The sequence below is a fragment of the Ostrinia nubilalis genome, chromosome 8, assembly GCF_963855985.1.
Source record: "Ostrinia nubilalis chromosome 8, ilOstNubi1.1, whole genome shotgun sequence".
Classification (NCBI taxonomy): Eukaryota; Metazoa; Arthropoda; class Insecta; order Lepidoptera; family Crambidae; genus Ostrinia; species Ostrinia nubilalis.
This window is the reverse complement of record NC_087095.1, coordinates 15,656,977-15,673,382: the sequence shown is the minus strand read 5'-3', so window position 1 is coordinate 15,673,382 and position 16,406 is coordinate 15,656,977. Positions and strand designations below refer to the sequence as shown.

Sequence of the window (16,406 nt, the reverse complement as noted above, 5' to 3'; positions counted from 1 at the left end):
CGAATTGCAATATGCTAAAGCCCGGTCCGTGAGCACGTAGAATTTTGTCCAATGACCCCAGGCTACACGTCTTTATCGCTCGCGCGTAATTATATTGCTGTCGCGACTGTGCGACGGGCGCCCGCAGTGAGTGCGTGAGCGTAATTACGCGCGAGCGATAAGGATGTGTAGCTTGGGGTCATTGGACAAAATTCTACGTGCTCGCAGACCAGACTATACATGTAATATGTGACGTATAACATGTGTTGTCCTTCCAGATGATGACGTGGTGGTTCACGACGTTCATGGCGCCGGCGATCAAGGCCAAAGTGCACAGCCTGCCCGGCGTCGAGTACCTGTACTCCGTCATGGCGCGCGACCAGCTCGAGCTGCCCGCCTTCGTCACGGAGTACGACATGACGGTCGGTACACCTTAACACCAGGCAGTACAGTTCACAATAGCACAGCCTGCCCGGCGTCGAGTACCTGTACTCCGTCATGGCTCGCGACCAGCTCGAGCTGCCCGCCTTCGTCACCGAGTACGACATGACGGTCGGTACACCTTAACACGAGGCAGTACAGTTCACAATCCTTTGGAGGATCTGTATTTTGTTGTTGGTTAAAGCCCCAAGCTACCCATCCTTATCGCTCGCGTCGCGCGTAATTATGTTGCTATCGCGCTCGCACACTAACTGCGGGTGCTAGTCGCACAGTCGCGACAGCAATATAATTACGTGCGACGTGTTCACAGACCAGACTATAGCTAGGTTATTTCTGCTTTCGTCACCGAGTACGACATGACGGTCGGTACACCTTAACACGAGGCAGTACAGTTCAAAATCCTTTGGGGGAATCTGTATTTTGTTCTTGGTTAAAGCCCGGTCCGTGAGCACGTAGAATTTTGTCCAATGACCCCAAGCTAGGGTTTCTGCTCGAGCTTTCTCGAACTCGAGAAAACTCGAGAAATTTTGCTTCATTCGAGACGAGAAAAAAATTACCGGAGCTCGAGAATTCTCGAGTTTCGATTTTGAAGCTTTAATATTCTTGAAAGCCTATTTTCTTAGACAAAAGTAAGTTTTTAATTATTTAATAGGTTAACGTTGCGTTTAGACTGGCCTAGTCTTTCCCTTTTTTAACTAATTTAATTTTCAAGTAATGATCTTAACCGAAACTAATAATGATCACCTACGAGTATGCTATATTTTATTATGTTTGTATAACTGACTGATTTAAAGACTGAATTTTTTTTGTTAACTATCTGTTAGTTTAGGTACTCGTAAATACGTTTGTCCAAGTCGTTATCTTTAAGTTTAAAAAATTATTTAAATGTTTTTTTTTTGTTTGTAAATGCAGGTTTATCGTAATTTTTCAATTAATTTGGACTTGTGTTCTTTGGAAAACAAGTGATTCAATTGGAGCTCCAGATATTTATGGTTATTAATCCTTAAAGTACACGCGACTTGACTTTTGTTCCTTTAGTTAATTACTAAGTTATAATTATCCTACTAATATTATAAATGCGAAAGTTTGTGTGGATGTCTGGATGTTTGTTACTCTTTCACGCAAAAACTACTGAACGGATTTTGTTGAAACTTTACAGTATCATTGATTATAACCCAGACACATTATAACATTAATAAAAACCCGTGTTTTTATTTAATTTCAACCGATTTCAACAGTTTTAATTAAAAGACCCGAGAAAACTCGAGACTTTGGCCTCGAGAATTCCCGAAACTCGAGAAAAAAAATAAGTCGAGAAATCAGAAACCCTACCCCAAGCTACCCATCCTTATCGCTCGCACGTAATTATATTGCTGTCGCGACTGTGCGACTGGCACCCGCAGTGAGTGTGCGAGCGCGATAGCAACATAATTACGCGCGAGCGATAAGGATGGGTAGCTAGGGGTCATTGGACAAAATTCTACGTGCTCACAGACCAGACTATAGCTAGGTTATTTCTGCTTTCGTCACCGAGTATGACATGACGGTCGGTACACCTTTACACAGCGGTTCCCAAACTTGTTTTGTCTACTGCCCACTTTGAGAATAAATTCTTTTTAGCGCCCCCATTTGTAGTCGAGTGTCGAGTGCTCAGTCGGTGTCTAAGAATCCTCATAGTAAATGACGCCTCCCAAGCCTCTACACAACGTCCCGATTTTTTTTCTGGGTCTCTTACCGCCCCCCTTTAAGCCTGCAGCGCTCACAAGGGGGCGTTATCGCCCACTTTGGGAAAGACTTCAGGCGAGGCAGTACAGTTCAAAATCCTTTGGGGGAATCTGTATTTTGTTATTGGTTAGCTAGGTTTTTAATTTCTGCTTTCGTCTCTGAGTACGGCATGGCGGTCGGTATGCCTTAACACGAGGCAGTACAGTTCACAATAGCACAGCCTGCCCGGCGTCGAATACCTTAATATAAGAGAATAGAGTTCAGAATAGTTTAGAGACTTGTGTGCTAAGTAAGGCTGTCACAACCATGGCCATTTGATTTTGGACCGTTTTAGATAAGTTTAGTTCTTCTTTTTGGAGAAATCTGTCATTCTGTTTGGTTTGGTTAGCTAACCTATCTACGCTTTCGCTCACAAGACGGTCAGCACACCTTGACACTAAACTGTTTGTACCTAATGGGGGAGGACACTGTCGTAGATACTACAGGCAAATGCCTATTTTGAAGAAAGAAAATTCACTCAAAATTATAAAACTTTTTTCTTGCAATAAACACATTTATTTATTTATTTAATGAAGCGACTTGTCTGCTCAAGGGTTAGGCTGTCACGACCATGGCCAATTGATTTTGGGCCTCAAAGATATTAAATTTAAAACCCTTTGGAGAAATCTGACATTTTGTATTGGTTAGTCAGACAATCTACCAAACATAGCTATCCTGTATAATAAATAGCCTATTTACCAATATTATTTGTATATTTTCAGATAAACGGCCTGCACTACTTCCAGCCCGATACCAACAACACGTAAGCCGCAGCAGTGATCCACATTTATCAAATAAAACTACCAATTAAGATAATATTTCGTGTGGCAACATTGTTAATGTCATGAAGAACTACTAAACTATATTACCTGGCAACACTGTAAGTTGTCATTGCCAAACGGACTAATGGAACGTTTCTTGTTATAAATTATTAACAAAAATCCTGCTTATGTATCAATGACCTTTGTGATCATTTAAATATCAGCTATGAGATTGAATAGATATAAAATATATCTGTACCAAATGTATAAATGAAGAGTTTATATAGAAAAGTACACGCTTTACTAAGTATCGTTAGGTACGATTGGATGTAGCAAGATACATTACCATAAGGCGTTGGCAACTGTCTGTTGCTGTGACCAAATCGATGTCCGTAATATTGTACGAACGACGGCACATCAAACTGGGGCATCTTATTTAGTTGTGATAGGTGCTATTTTGCAACAAAAATGGGCAGTTTGATGTGCTGGCGACTGCGTTCGACCCGAGCGGATACGGGTCGGAGTATATCACTGTTACAGTTGCGACCCGAGCGGATATGGGTCGGAATATATCGCTGTTACAGTTACGACCCGAGCGGATATGGGTCGGAATATATCGCTGTTACAGTTGCGACTCGAGCGGATATGGGTCGGAATATATCGCTGTTACAGTTACGACCCGAGCTGATATGGGTCGGAATATATCGCTGTTACAGTTGCGACCCGAGCGGATACGGGTCGGAATATATCGCTGTTACAGTTCCGAGTGACATCTCCGATCGACATTAAACGCAATAATATCAGTTTTACTAATTACCGTTTTTAATAGAGTTTTGTAGCCAAAGTTGATCGAAGATTTCACTCGGAATCATGAGGTTGTTAATAGTATCGTGTAACTTAGTATTAGCAGTGCATTTTTATATTACGTGACTGTAACGAGATAACGTTAAGTTTCGGGCGTTTGTATTTTAGTCCCGGAACGACAAACCCCGGGGTGTCAAATCCAATTTATGGTGTCTAACTTTTTTACTTTAGTTTTTTAGTCGTCCGTAATGGACTTTTATTTAGTTATTTCACGGTGTGCTATTTTGTACGATGTACTTAGAACACGGTTTGATCATTTACTTGACTTACATTTCAAATCCTGTGACAGGGTATTCATTTAACGTCAATAGTTTTGTTCAATACGAATATCAATCGCGTAGTTTTCATATTAGTTTAAGGAGAGACGATTGGCCTGCGGTGGCTAGTTGTACTATGTTTTTACAAAGGTGCTTGATGATTTTGCGAATGAGATTTTTATTTTTACATTAGGTGTTCGACGAATAGGCTTAAAGTTAGTATCGGTGTAAATACGCTGTTGAATTTTTTCATTGTAATCGTAAAGGTGTGCCACGACTTCGTAGTGGTTTGTACGAAGCAATTACGATGTACTAAACATTAGTTACATTAATAAGTAATGTTACAATTTGCTCGATTCTGAGACTGTTGTATGTTACTAAAATTTGAATCGATTAATAAAAATAGTAACATGATAACACTGTCAAAAACCGTTAACATTTAAATTGCAAATTACTAAAGTCGTTCTCTCTTTCCATTCTTCTTATTTTCCCTAGCCCTTTTTCCCATTATTTGGGATCAGCTCTTCTTGTTCGTATTACAGTCTGTCCTGGGTTGCCTTTCTTATTATTTGGCAGTGCTGAGGCCTGTGTAAGGTGTCTTACCATTAATTAAAGAATGAAATAGCCACCGTCTCAGAATTGGGCCCAACACGCGGCACAGAACAAAGCAGTTTGCTAGAGCACCGGTAGACGCGGCGATTCTAGTCGACGTACAGTTTCACTATTTGCTCCATTATATGACAAACGTTGTTATTTCTAGTTATAGAAGTCGATTTCCCATAAATATACACATTTTTTACCTATCAATTTCAATAATAGAAATATGTTTTACAATGTTCTGTTTAAATATTGTATTATAAGTTTTGGTAGTGTTGCCAATTAATGATAAATACCACTGCCACATTTCAAAGTTATTGTCGGTAATCGGTATAATTGTAGCGTAGTGTGGCAAGGGACAGAAGACTGCTATCGCAGGACTTCTTCCTACGTCGTTATGAATCTGAGGGATCCCATCCTATGGTGTTCACCATTGTGACGGGACCCAATAAAGCCTATAATGTAAAATGTAACTAGCTACCGTGACGCTTAGCGCAGTAGCAATAGAAGCTAACGAAATGCAATATTTTATTACGATTGTATACAAGACCACATCGCAATGAGCTGAACGAATGGTACAAAATACAGTGGATATTGTTATAGAAGCAGTATATTTTTTCTACAGTTAAACCTAATCATTGTGCCACCTACTTTACCCTTCAGTGATTGAATATTTGTAGTGTTAAAACGTTGACGCAATATTGAAATGTGTGATTGTCTATTGTTGTTAATGCTGTATTGTGTAATTAAACTTTTAATACAGTCGTATTTTTGTAAGTTAAGTCATTTTCCATAAATCCGTTTAAATTTTTGTCTTACTGGTCAAGAGTAAGTTGAGATGGAAATTAGCATTGTATCAGTTAAAGAACCCAAAAATCGTTGAAATTGTATACCCTACAACCAATTTTTAATGAATTATTGCACTTTTAAACAAAAGATATATCAACAAGGCCTTAGATGTGTTAACTATTGTTACTTTATTATACTCATAATAATTCTTAGGTCGCAAATTTTATTGCTGTTAACACGTGAATCTAAAGATCCAGTGTAATTACCATGTTCAACAAATAAAATGCTAATTTAGGTGTTACGTGAAAAATGTGATCAAGCAAATGTTAGTTAAGTTTCATATTTTATTATTAAATTAGATTGTTAAATAGGCTATGTAAATATTTAACAAATAAAAGAATAAAATTATTAATTTACTAATAACGTGTTTATTTTTAACTCCTAATTTAAACGAGGTATCTGACTTGATAGCAATTTATAGAGCGACAAAATTTAATCCCCTTTTAAGTCATAGCATAGTCAAATTTTTCATTATTTTTGGACCTTAAGACAAGCGAATAACGTTCAAAATATGGTGGGAACTATATTCCTTCTGCCTTATAAAGGTTTAAAGTCCTCCAGTGTAAATATTTATGGTAGGATAATGTACGGGTGTTTTTATAGTTGATATAAAAAAATATTTCTTAAAAAAAGCAGTACAATCAACCCTTTTTGTATCATCAAGTCATTTAGTATAACAATAAAACTAACTAGGTACTAAACTATAGGATATGTTTAGACTGCTAATTGCTATTATTACTACCCATAGTATGCAAGCTTTTCCTTTTGACACTGGATGGTGCAATGCACAGAGCACGTAATTGTATAACAGTGTACAAGGATTTACTACCAGTAGAATCTAAGCAGTAAGACCACAACTAGGCAAAGAAAACTTCATCTTGAATAATACATTTTATATTTATTTAATCATCTAAACAGTGATAAATGCAGTTTATTTGAAGTTCATCCTTAAATCACAAGACAAATTAACCCATTTAGCCCTACCGTACCCTATGTGGTACGGTATCTTTTTGAAAATATTTCGAAGTACCAAACTGTTGTTAATTTGTAAAAATGATTGTGACGGTAAGCTTAAAGTAATTATTTTACATAAAAATATTTTAAAATGTATTTTAACAAGTGGTTTCGGAAATATTTATGAAATTCCTCGACAGAAAACCAAAAAAATATTTACAATGTATTTAAGAAGGTATAATTTCTTATTACTCATGGTAAATTATATTATTTATCAATTTTATTTTAAAAATAGAGTACAATAGATATCATGACTACAAAAAAAATATTATTCAGATTATTTTTATACGGTTTATTTCAGTCTAAAATAGGTGTACCGTATAAGGAACAGTAGGTCTATGCATGAGCAAATCATGCGAAAAAAAAAATTAATATTTATTATTTTTATTTGTTTTAGGCTATTGATGCTTCACTATATTGCCACAACTCATGAAAAATTTGATAATTTCAGCAAACATAAGTAGTCTTGGTATTTTTCTACTGCTGTCTTATCAGATGACCGCTAATGATGATCAGATTGACGAAGATTTAGGCGATAAAGATAGTGTCAATGTAAATAATAACCCTCAGAGTTTTCTATGATGGATTTGCTAAATTTCCATCATCGTGTTGCTAAATGCGATTATGGATAGCACTAAACGTAACAAATCAGAAGAAGCCAGGTCTTCTTCAGCTATCCTCACTAACTTAGGAGAAGGTAGGAAAAAAGAACCAAATGTGGTTAGTATCACAGAAAACGTCTTACAAGATATGCCAAGTGTGATACTAGTGATCATGTGATTTTATTTTTATTTTATATCATACAAAAATAAATAAAAATCTTCTTTGAACAACGACTATGTTTTGCTTGCTTATAGACCTACTGTACCCTATATGGTACGGGCTCCCCACGGCCCCCTATTTATGGATTATTTTTTTAAATATTTTTTTCACGATTTTTAGGCTTCCTTTTGTAAGTTTTTGCTGAAAATACGATATTTATTTACAAAAATAATTATCGGTCTAAATGGGTTAAATATAATGTAATGTGCACCTAATAAAAAATAGAATAGTACATTAATCTTCTAAACAAGCCCAATAGTTTGAAATGCAGTTTAACTATAAATCTTAGTTATCTTCAAATTAATACTATGTTAAAGAATACATCACATCATAAACTGTTAAACAGGAAATTGATTAAAAATACAATGATTTATTAGTGATAATCTGAATTTTTTATTAAATAAATTTAATAAATAAATAGCAGTGGGAACAAATTATATCCTACTCTTGGTATTGTGAAGAGTGTTCATAATATTAACAACAAAATTCAGAGATGGGTATTTCTGAGCTGCTGCCATCAGACATACTTTCAATACAGTCAGCACATTTGACAGTAAGTATCCTCCAATGGCGCCAAGATAACACGGTATCGGCCACTGCTGCCACGGAGTGTTCCAATCCAGCGGAATCACTACTGCTCCCAGCCACGCCCCAGCGACAGCCAACAATGAGTTGTTGATAAGCATCTGTATAATTGTGTCCTTGCCATAAGTCTTTAGTCCAAACATCAATTGCATAGACGCCTCCACTCCAGTGTGCGCAATCAATGGAAATACTGTCAGTAAAGTCATCAATGTGGCCAGCATCAGTGTCTCCTCATGGCTATCGAGAAGCGGCGCGCCAAACAATATGATTCCGACAAAGTAGCTGAATAATACAACAAGCAGGAACAATAGAGACTTCAATATATCTCCCGCTCGGCTCTTGCTGGCTTTCGCTTTCCTCGCTTGAATGTCACTGGATACATTGAGATAGAGGGACTTCAGCAACTCCGCCGAGAAAATTACAGCTAGCATATAAAAAGAAGACGCATTCCCAACGGAATAAAGTAAGCCTTTGTACGAAATAAATGTGACTAAACTAGGTAAATAAATACATGTTACAAGACTAGAAATCGTCACTTTCCTTAATTCCGATTCCATAATTATTTGATTATTTAATGTAAACATTTTTCATTTATCTGATTACTGGGTATAATTTCAATAAATGGATTTCATTTCACTCTGTAATCACGAATAATCACATCGACGAAATTTTTATCAATAATTTCTTACTGTCAAGTGTCAATGTCACTCAATTCACAGATATTCAATTTACTCATCTGTCAAAATTAAAATGCGTTCCGAAAACGATTGTGTAGTGTAGGTATTTCAAGAAATTTAAGTGAAATAGTTGCCTGCGACTAACAGTTTTGTGAATTAAAAAATTGTCGGTAGTCATGACATTTAGGAAATGCCTACACGTACAGAAGGATGGCGGAAAATGTCACAAAATTATTAATTTTATTTATTAAAGATTAAGCTTCATTTTAAGTTTTTCGGCCAATGCCCAGGATATAGGCAGGCGCACACATTAATATTTACAAGAGCTTATCAGCACACTTATCAGACTGAACATTTTAGATCTAAAATTTTACCTTACAATATTACAATTAATAAAAGATGCCCGTATTGCTTGATGATACTTTTTACAGCAAGCAAAAATAATAAACTTAAGGTCATAATTTGATAAGTAGTTTAGTACTTACTGCGGTAACTCTCCATTCTGAATCAATATCACAATTTTTTTAATTCTCGAAGCACACAATACATCACGATTTTTTATCATAGAAAAAGTAATCACAAGTATTATGTAGCTGAATTAACAAGACTACAACTGGATAGTGTCGAATTTTTTATCAGTAGTAAAAATCAAATTACCCTCAATAAAAACAACTTTTTCGTAAGCGCATTGTGCATCATACAAATTGTAGTGAGCTTTCTGTTTCTTCTTTATTTAATGGCAATGAAACTAGGGGCTAATTCCAAAAAGTTAAAGGCCCGTTGAACACAGAAATATTATTTTTTGTCCACACAACAACCAGCTTGACACTCAATGCACTCATAAATCATAATTCAGTGTTTAAATGTTTTTTTTATAAATTTATCACTTCACTACACTTTAGAAAGTCAATTTAAAACAAAAGCATTAAAACAGATCGACCATGCTTTCTTTATCTACCCTCGCTCCACGAAATCCTGTGGTGAGTGTTTCGGACGGATTCGGACACAGATATGGATTAGAGTAGATACAGCAAGTTGATCGTCAAAGCGTGCCATTCCGATATGTCCAAATGGACATACATGGTCGAGTGATGTTCATGTAATCCGATTACAACAATCGGTTACGATGATTTTACGAGGACAGTAGTACTAACACGGTAGAAAGAAGAAATTATTTACGGATTGAGAATTGTAATTAACAGCACAAGTAACAAAATAATTAATTAGAATAAAGTAGCAGTAGAAGAATTATAAAGTAGCATTGTTTTTAATACATATCCTGCGATGTACTCTTAAGAGTTAAAACCATGGTCCCTGTATGTGGTGCACTCATACCGATCCCAAGGAACCGTACTGACCGTAAGTACTTACTCATAACAATAAGACACACACTGATGCATGTATTCATGCACTTGACAAATTTATGTCTTGAAACGCTGGTAGGGTAAAAAATAAAGATGTTTTTGGTTTTCAACCGACTTCAAAAAAGGAGGAGTTTTTTGAAGTCGGTTTTTTAGGACGAATTATTAATATTTATGTAGGTATACCATGATTGATACTTTTGGAGTCGGTGCAGGCAAACTTTACATGTTTCATAATCTTGGCACCGACTCCAGAAGTATCAATCATGGTATACCTACATAAATATTAATAATTCGTCCTAATAAATAAGTAGGTAATTAGTAATTATTTTTCTACGTTTTAGTGTAGGTTTTTTGGAGTCGGTTTTATTTTTTTTTATAAAATTTTACTTATTTTGTATTTAACCAATTATCAGTTTTATCGGAATTAATTAATTTTCGAATCAAGTCACACGATATCATTCGATGACTTTGCAAATGCAGTACGATGATACGATTACTTTTACGTTGCGGCAATCACTAAAATTCGCTAAAATGACACTAATGACGTTTAAAAAGTGGCACGCTCGGCTTCACAGATATGGATTAGAGTAGATACAGCAAGTTGCTAGTCAAAGCGTGCCATTCCGATATGTCCAAATGGACATACATGGTCGAGTGATGTTCATGTAATCCGATTACAACAATCGGATTCGATGATTTTACGAGGACAGTAGTACGAACACGGTAGAGAGAAGAAATTATTTACGGATTGAGAATTGTAATTAACAGCAACGAGAAAAGAGAAGAAATTATTTACGGATTGAGAATTGTAATTAGAATAAAGTAGCAGTAGAAGAATTATAAAACAAGTTAGATCAGTGATCGCGGAAGACAGAGTGCACTGTATGACGTCGAAATATACAAATCGAGAAGTTAGGTCAGTGATCGCAGTATACACTATTACTAGTCTATGTATACGACGTCCGAGATTTTGTCGTTTAGAAATATCTTCAAAACTAGGTACCTGACTTAGCTTTATGAAAGAAAATGTATTGGCAAAACTACGCATTTTCACATTTATTAAAAATAAAAAGCTTGAGTAAAATAGTCTTTATTTTATGAAACTAGGTCATTTACTTACTAGGATATTTAAAAGTATGGAATTAAGTAAGAATTACTAGTAGTAGGTACTATTTAACATAATGGAATAACGATCATTACTTTCATAAACATTAGGCACAACAAAAATATTATTTGCAAATTAATAATGTAGAATAAATTTTATAATAATACATTAACTTAAAATGACTTAAAAACTAAAATTTAAAATTATTGTAGAATAACGTCTACCGCTACAAAATTATTTTAATCCACAGTCAGACTAGCTATAAATTTAACAAAATATCAGTTTTATCGGAATTAATTAATTTTTGAATCGAGTCACACGATATCATTCGATGACTTTGCGAATGCAGTACGATGATACGATTACTTTTACGTTGCGGCAATCACTAAAATTCGCTAAAATGACACTAATGACGTTTAAAAAGTGGCACGCTCGGCTTCATACAATTTTTGACACATGCTGCATCTATCCATATCTGTGCTCGGCTTCATACAATTTTTGACACATGCTGCATCTATCCATATCTGTGGATTCGGACTTGTTAAATCTTTATGTTGGCTAAACTGACTGTCATGTGTCATAAAATAATTTTTCATTCATCAATTCATTCACTCATTCATTCGTTACATTGATTTTTAATGAAAAATTGTGGCTAAATTGATTAATTTTAAGAACTAGGGCAGTAGCAAGGGATTTCACCAAATTTTCTGTAACCTAAAAATGCAAAATGTTATTATTACCAATTTTCTTACTAAAGTTACTATTCCTAAACGTCACTTTCGTTACAATGGCAACTCCAAGTGGTTGCGAAATGGTCAAAATTGTGAGGTGTGTGAGTTATCATCAGTCGGTCGTAATCGATATGACGACACAAACTTTATAAATGAAAGGTGCCGTAGCAGGAGCCCCCAGTTGAACTTTACTCTGTAAAACGTTCGGCTACAGTGCGAGCCAACGTTTTAACATAAATAAAAAACATCGTACACCGTAATCGTAATAATCAAGTGTGGTGAGAGTTCGGAGTGTTATCAAGAATTACATAAAATGCCCTGTCCGTTTTTGGGATCGCTCAACCAAGCTTTCGTAAGGAATTACGGAGCAACTCTGATGAAACAATACGGGAACTACTGCCCGATAATCTCGAGAGGCTTCCGCTCCCTCGGCAACGACGAGACGAAGTGTCCCTTCATCAAGGAGAACGCGATCATCTCGGAGGCGCCCAAGGAGATGACCGAGGACATCGTGGAGACGCTCATGCCGTACAAGTACGAGAAGTTCTTCAACGAGCAGATCAGCGCCAAGAAGAAGGACTACTCGTACCGCGTGTTCCGCAAGGTGTCGCGCCTCGCGGCCGACGGCGCGTATCCGCAGGCGCTGGAGGGTGCCGCCAACCGCCGCGTCACCGTGTGGTGCGCCAACGACTACCTCGGCGCCTCGCGCCACCCCGTCGTGCAAGACGCCGCCGTCAACGCCATCAAGAGCTACGGCACCGGCGCCGGCGGCACGCGCAACATCGCCGGGAACTCCCAGATGACCGAGAAGCTGGAAGCTGAGATAGCACACCTTCACAAGAAACCTGCCGCGCTGATCTTCAGCTCTTGTTTTGTTGCCAACGATGCCACGTTATCAACTCTGGCTCGGATCCTCCCCGGGTGCATAGTTTACTCGGACGCCGGGAACCATGCCTCCATGATCCAGGGCATACGCAACAGTCGAGCACCGAAGCATATATTCAGGCACAACGACCCCAACCATCTCAGACAATTACTGGAAGAATCTCCCGAAGGGGTACCAAAACTAGTCGTATTTGAGACTGTCCATTCCATGAGTGGAGCTATTTGTCCATTAGAAGAGATGTGCAATATAGCGCACGAGTACGGAGCTTTAACTTTTGTAGACGAAGTTCATGCCGTGGGATTGTACGGCAAGCACGGGGCGGGCATAGGGGAGGAGAGAGGAATTCAACACAAAATAGACATCGTGTCGGGAACCCTCGGGAAGGCGTACGGGAACGTCGGGGGATACATCGCCGGGTCGTCGCTGCTGGTGGACACGGTGCGGTCGCTGGCGCCCGGGTTCATATTCACGACGGCGCTGCCGCCGCCCGTGCTGGCCGGCTCGCTGGCCGCCATCAGGCTCCTAGCTAGCGAGGAGGGCAGGAGCTTGAGAGCGAAGCACCAGGCCATCGTGCGGTACCTGAAGCTGTCTCTGCTGGTGGCAGGGCTGCCGCAGCTGCCGTCTGTAAGCCACATAGTCCCGGTACCGATCAATGGAGCGGACAAGGTGGCGCTGGTCGCAGAATCGCTGATGAAGCGCGGCCACTACGTGCAGGCCATCAACTACCCCACGGTGGCGCGCGGCGAGGAGCGCCTGCGGTTCGCGCCCGGGCCCTACCACACGCCCGAGATGATCGACAGCCTCGTCGCCGCCCTGACCGAGGCGTTCCACGAAAACAACATAAGCTTCAACCAGTTCCTGGAGAACGGAACCTGTAGGGAATGCAGCATGGAGTACAAGGTCGACATCGCGTACGAGGAGCCTTACAAGTTCCCGATGCAGGTGTAACCCGCACCGCCCCCTGCCGACGGCCATGACAAATTGATGTTAGCATGAAAGAAAATGTAAAAAAAATGTTAAGAGATGTTGTATAGTTTATTTGCGTTATTTTTATCGTAATATTTATGGTTCGTGGTTCATGTTAGGGGAAATTAAAGACGTGGAAACGGATGAATTGTTTTATTCAGTCCCAGTACTTGATGACGCCGTCCCAGCCCGCCGTCAGCATCTTGCTGGGCTCGTGAGGGTGCCACAGGGTCGATATACAAACTCCGTCGTGGGCCTTCCATTTCTTGTATAGTTTCGTCGTTTTCCAGTCCCAAATGTAGCATTTGCCGTCCGCATCGCCCGATACCAAATAACTGAAACAAAACAAAAACAACATTGAAATTGTAGCAGTCCTAGATGTATTATCGTATCATTGAAATTATATCATAATAAAGATATACAGGGTGTAAAAATAATAATAGAGTTCAAATATTGACATGTTTCAAAAACACTAAGCCACTTGTTGCCTTCAGGAATAAAATGGCTTTCGTTTGAAAGACAAGTATTCAGGATAGAGGTCATAAGTTCGAGTTTAGAGGTCAGAGTTCATTGCATAAGTTGTTGCCAACACAGTGTACCATGTCCATGATTTATTCGCATGACCTCGGAAGCGCATGTTGCTTTGATCGCCCGAGATGTAATCTAAGTTACCAAGCAAGCATAATTAATAATAATTATTCATTTGTAAATAGATCGGAAGTCTGCGATTATATCAGCAGGAGGCTATTGAGAAAATCACGTGCCAATCGCAAGATACACGCGCATAGGGCGTTATACAGTATGTGCTGTTACGTGACCTACAGTCGTGACTTCGTTAAAAATAAACTCGAATATGTGGCAAATGACAATATTATCATGCGGCGATAAGTGGATTTTCTTTACAGTTACGAAACTGAATAGCATTGCAATCTTAAAGCTGAATAAAATAATAGAAAGGCCGTTTACTGCCGAGTCTTCCAGTGACTTGGCCCTATTTTAACTTAGTCCACGGGCCAAGCTGGTTTGAATTTTTAAATAGTTTTTCTTCCAGTGACTAGTCATCATCACCTTCAATGTTTTATTAATAAATTAAACATCAAATCAACAAAAATCTACTCTAGAATCTTAGAGGTGGGCCCAGTCACTGGAAGAAAAACTATTTAAAAATTCAAACCAGCGACTTGGCCCGAGGACCAAGCTTAATGAGCGCCAAGTCACTGGAAGACTTACTACCTACCCCCCAAAATTATACTGGACACTCCAAACACATGCTGATTTAAAAATTAAGTGGCTACCAACAAATTGCTTTACTATTACGAATGCTAGATACCTAGTAGGTATTTTAACTCTAGAAAAGGTTTAGCTATGGAGACTAATTATTGTTAGACTGGCAATTACCGCGTAGGTATTGCCATTGCCAAGGCGAGGAGAAACGAACAACTAAAACCGCCTATTGTTTTAAAACTAATGGCATTCAATCAACCGGCTACATGGATGTTCATTGTAGTCTTCAGGGAATTAAATGAACTTCCCCGAATCAAAAAACTCCTTTATAAATCCAAACTCATTCAAACAAGCTCTTCGATGAATTGTTGAAACATTTAAATAAACTGCCCAAAATTAACTGGGATCGGTTTCCAAACCGCTACTTTTGCCAAAATTAGATTAGTTACTGAGTTTTTGCCATTATTATTTTTGGCATAACCCACGATATTGGACTTCGGTCAGTAGAATTTCGTTAAATCAAGGAGATAACTGATATCGCACTGACAACTTGGATATTTTAGGTTGTTACACTAGACTTCACATAAATAAGCACTTCTGAATCACATGTTGATAAGATTCTACGTGAGACACTTTATTTTTGAGTATCGGATATCTATACAAGAGTCTTCTACATTTCACTTTCAAAACAACCGCCAGCAGTCTCTACTTCGCCTATAGACTGTAGCACAAATTATTCTTCCATGTAAGTTAGTAACAAAAACACGAGGCTAGATTCATAGAGATTTGTACGCTATAGACATGATAGGAGCTCAGGCAACAGACCAGGGGTGAGGTGAAACCACTCCAAAAAATTTACTTTTATGGTATTAACGCGAATATTACAACCTGTAGGTACACCACAAATACTAGTACCTACGAATCTTCAAATAAATAGCAACTCTAACATAGCTTATGATGTTGCAAGTCAGGAATAAGCTTAGTAAGTTAGCATAGGTACTAAAGAAGTACATATTCCTCTGGACATTACTAAGTACCTACACCATTCTAGAGCGTCCTAATTCTATCCAAGCGTAACTAAGTGCCTACTTCACATTTATCTCTAAAAATCGCGCAAAATGTTCTATGATGCAATATGAAGTGACTGGCACAATCGAGAAATTAAATTGAAAACCTTTACTTGCAAATACATGCGCACGATCACACTGGCTAAAGGCATCATCCATCGGCCCCGAATGTCCCAATTCCAATAAACAGTTAAGTCTGAAACTGAATAACAATATTCAATCTGTCTGGAACAATCTATTTATACAATGGCTTCTTAGAAATTCAATCTAGCGATGGTAATACCCACCTGAAAATGGATAATGGTTTTACGACACTATCGCCACAGAGAGAATAATAGATAGGTTTTTTCGGACGCTTTTTAGAGCCCATACCAAGCGGTTTTGATTTTGGCAACTATACCGGACAATAGGGGGCACGTGGGGGGCTATCATTGATATTCAATTTAAGTCGAA

The 16,406-nt window shown here is 38.2% G+C and overlaps 3 protein-coding genes across 3 annotated transcripts in view; 2 read left to right on the top strand and 1 right to left on the bottom strand.

Moving 5' to 3' along the window:
* LOC135074279 (protein GDAP2 homolog) overlaps positions 1 to 5,875 on the top strand; it is a 54,297-nt gene extending 48,422 nt beyond the window's left edge. Inside the window, exons 8-9 of the mRNA XM_063968560.1 lie at positions 258 to 401; positions 2,907 to 5,875. Of these exons, the coding sequence (XP_063824630.1) occupies positions 258 to 401; positions 2,907 to 2,951 (189 nt within the window). The 3' untranslated portion in view covers positions 2,952 to 5,875. The remainder of the gene's footprint in view (positions 1 to 257; positions 402 to 2,906) is intronic.
* A 6,008-nt stretch (positions 5,876 to 11,883) lies between these two features.
* LOC135074044 (5-aminolevulinate synthase, erythroid-specific, mitochondrial) lies at positions 11,884 to 13,806 on the top strand. Its single transcript, XM_063968353.1, has one exon. It carries the CDS (start codon positions 12,124 to 12,126, stop codon positions 13,642 to 13,644), a length of 1,521 nt encoding a protein of 506 aa, XP_063824423.1. The 5' UTR covers positions 11,884 to 12,123; the 3' UTR covers positions 13,645 to 13,806.
* The window catches only part of LOC135074042 (pre-mRNA-processing factor 17), a 30,749-nt gene continuing 28,143 nt past the window's right edge, over positions 13,801 to 16,406 (bottom strand). The window contains exon 12 of the mRNA XM_063968349.1: positions 13,801 to 13,997. Coding sequence (XP_063824419.1) covers positions 13,820 to 13,997 — 178 coding nt within the window. The 3' untranslated portion in view covers positions 13,801 to 13,819. The remainder of the gene's footprint in view (positions 13,998 to 16,406) is intronic.

Coding starts and splice junctions, on each gene's coding strand:
- LOC135074044 (XM_063968353.1), top strand. CDS start 12,124: ATGCCCTGTCCGTTTTTGGGATCGCTCAACCAAGCTTTCGTAAGGAAT.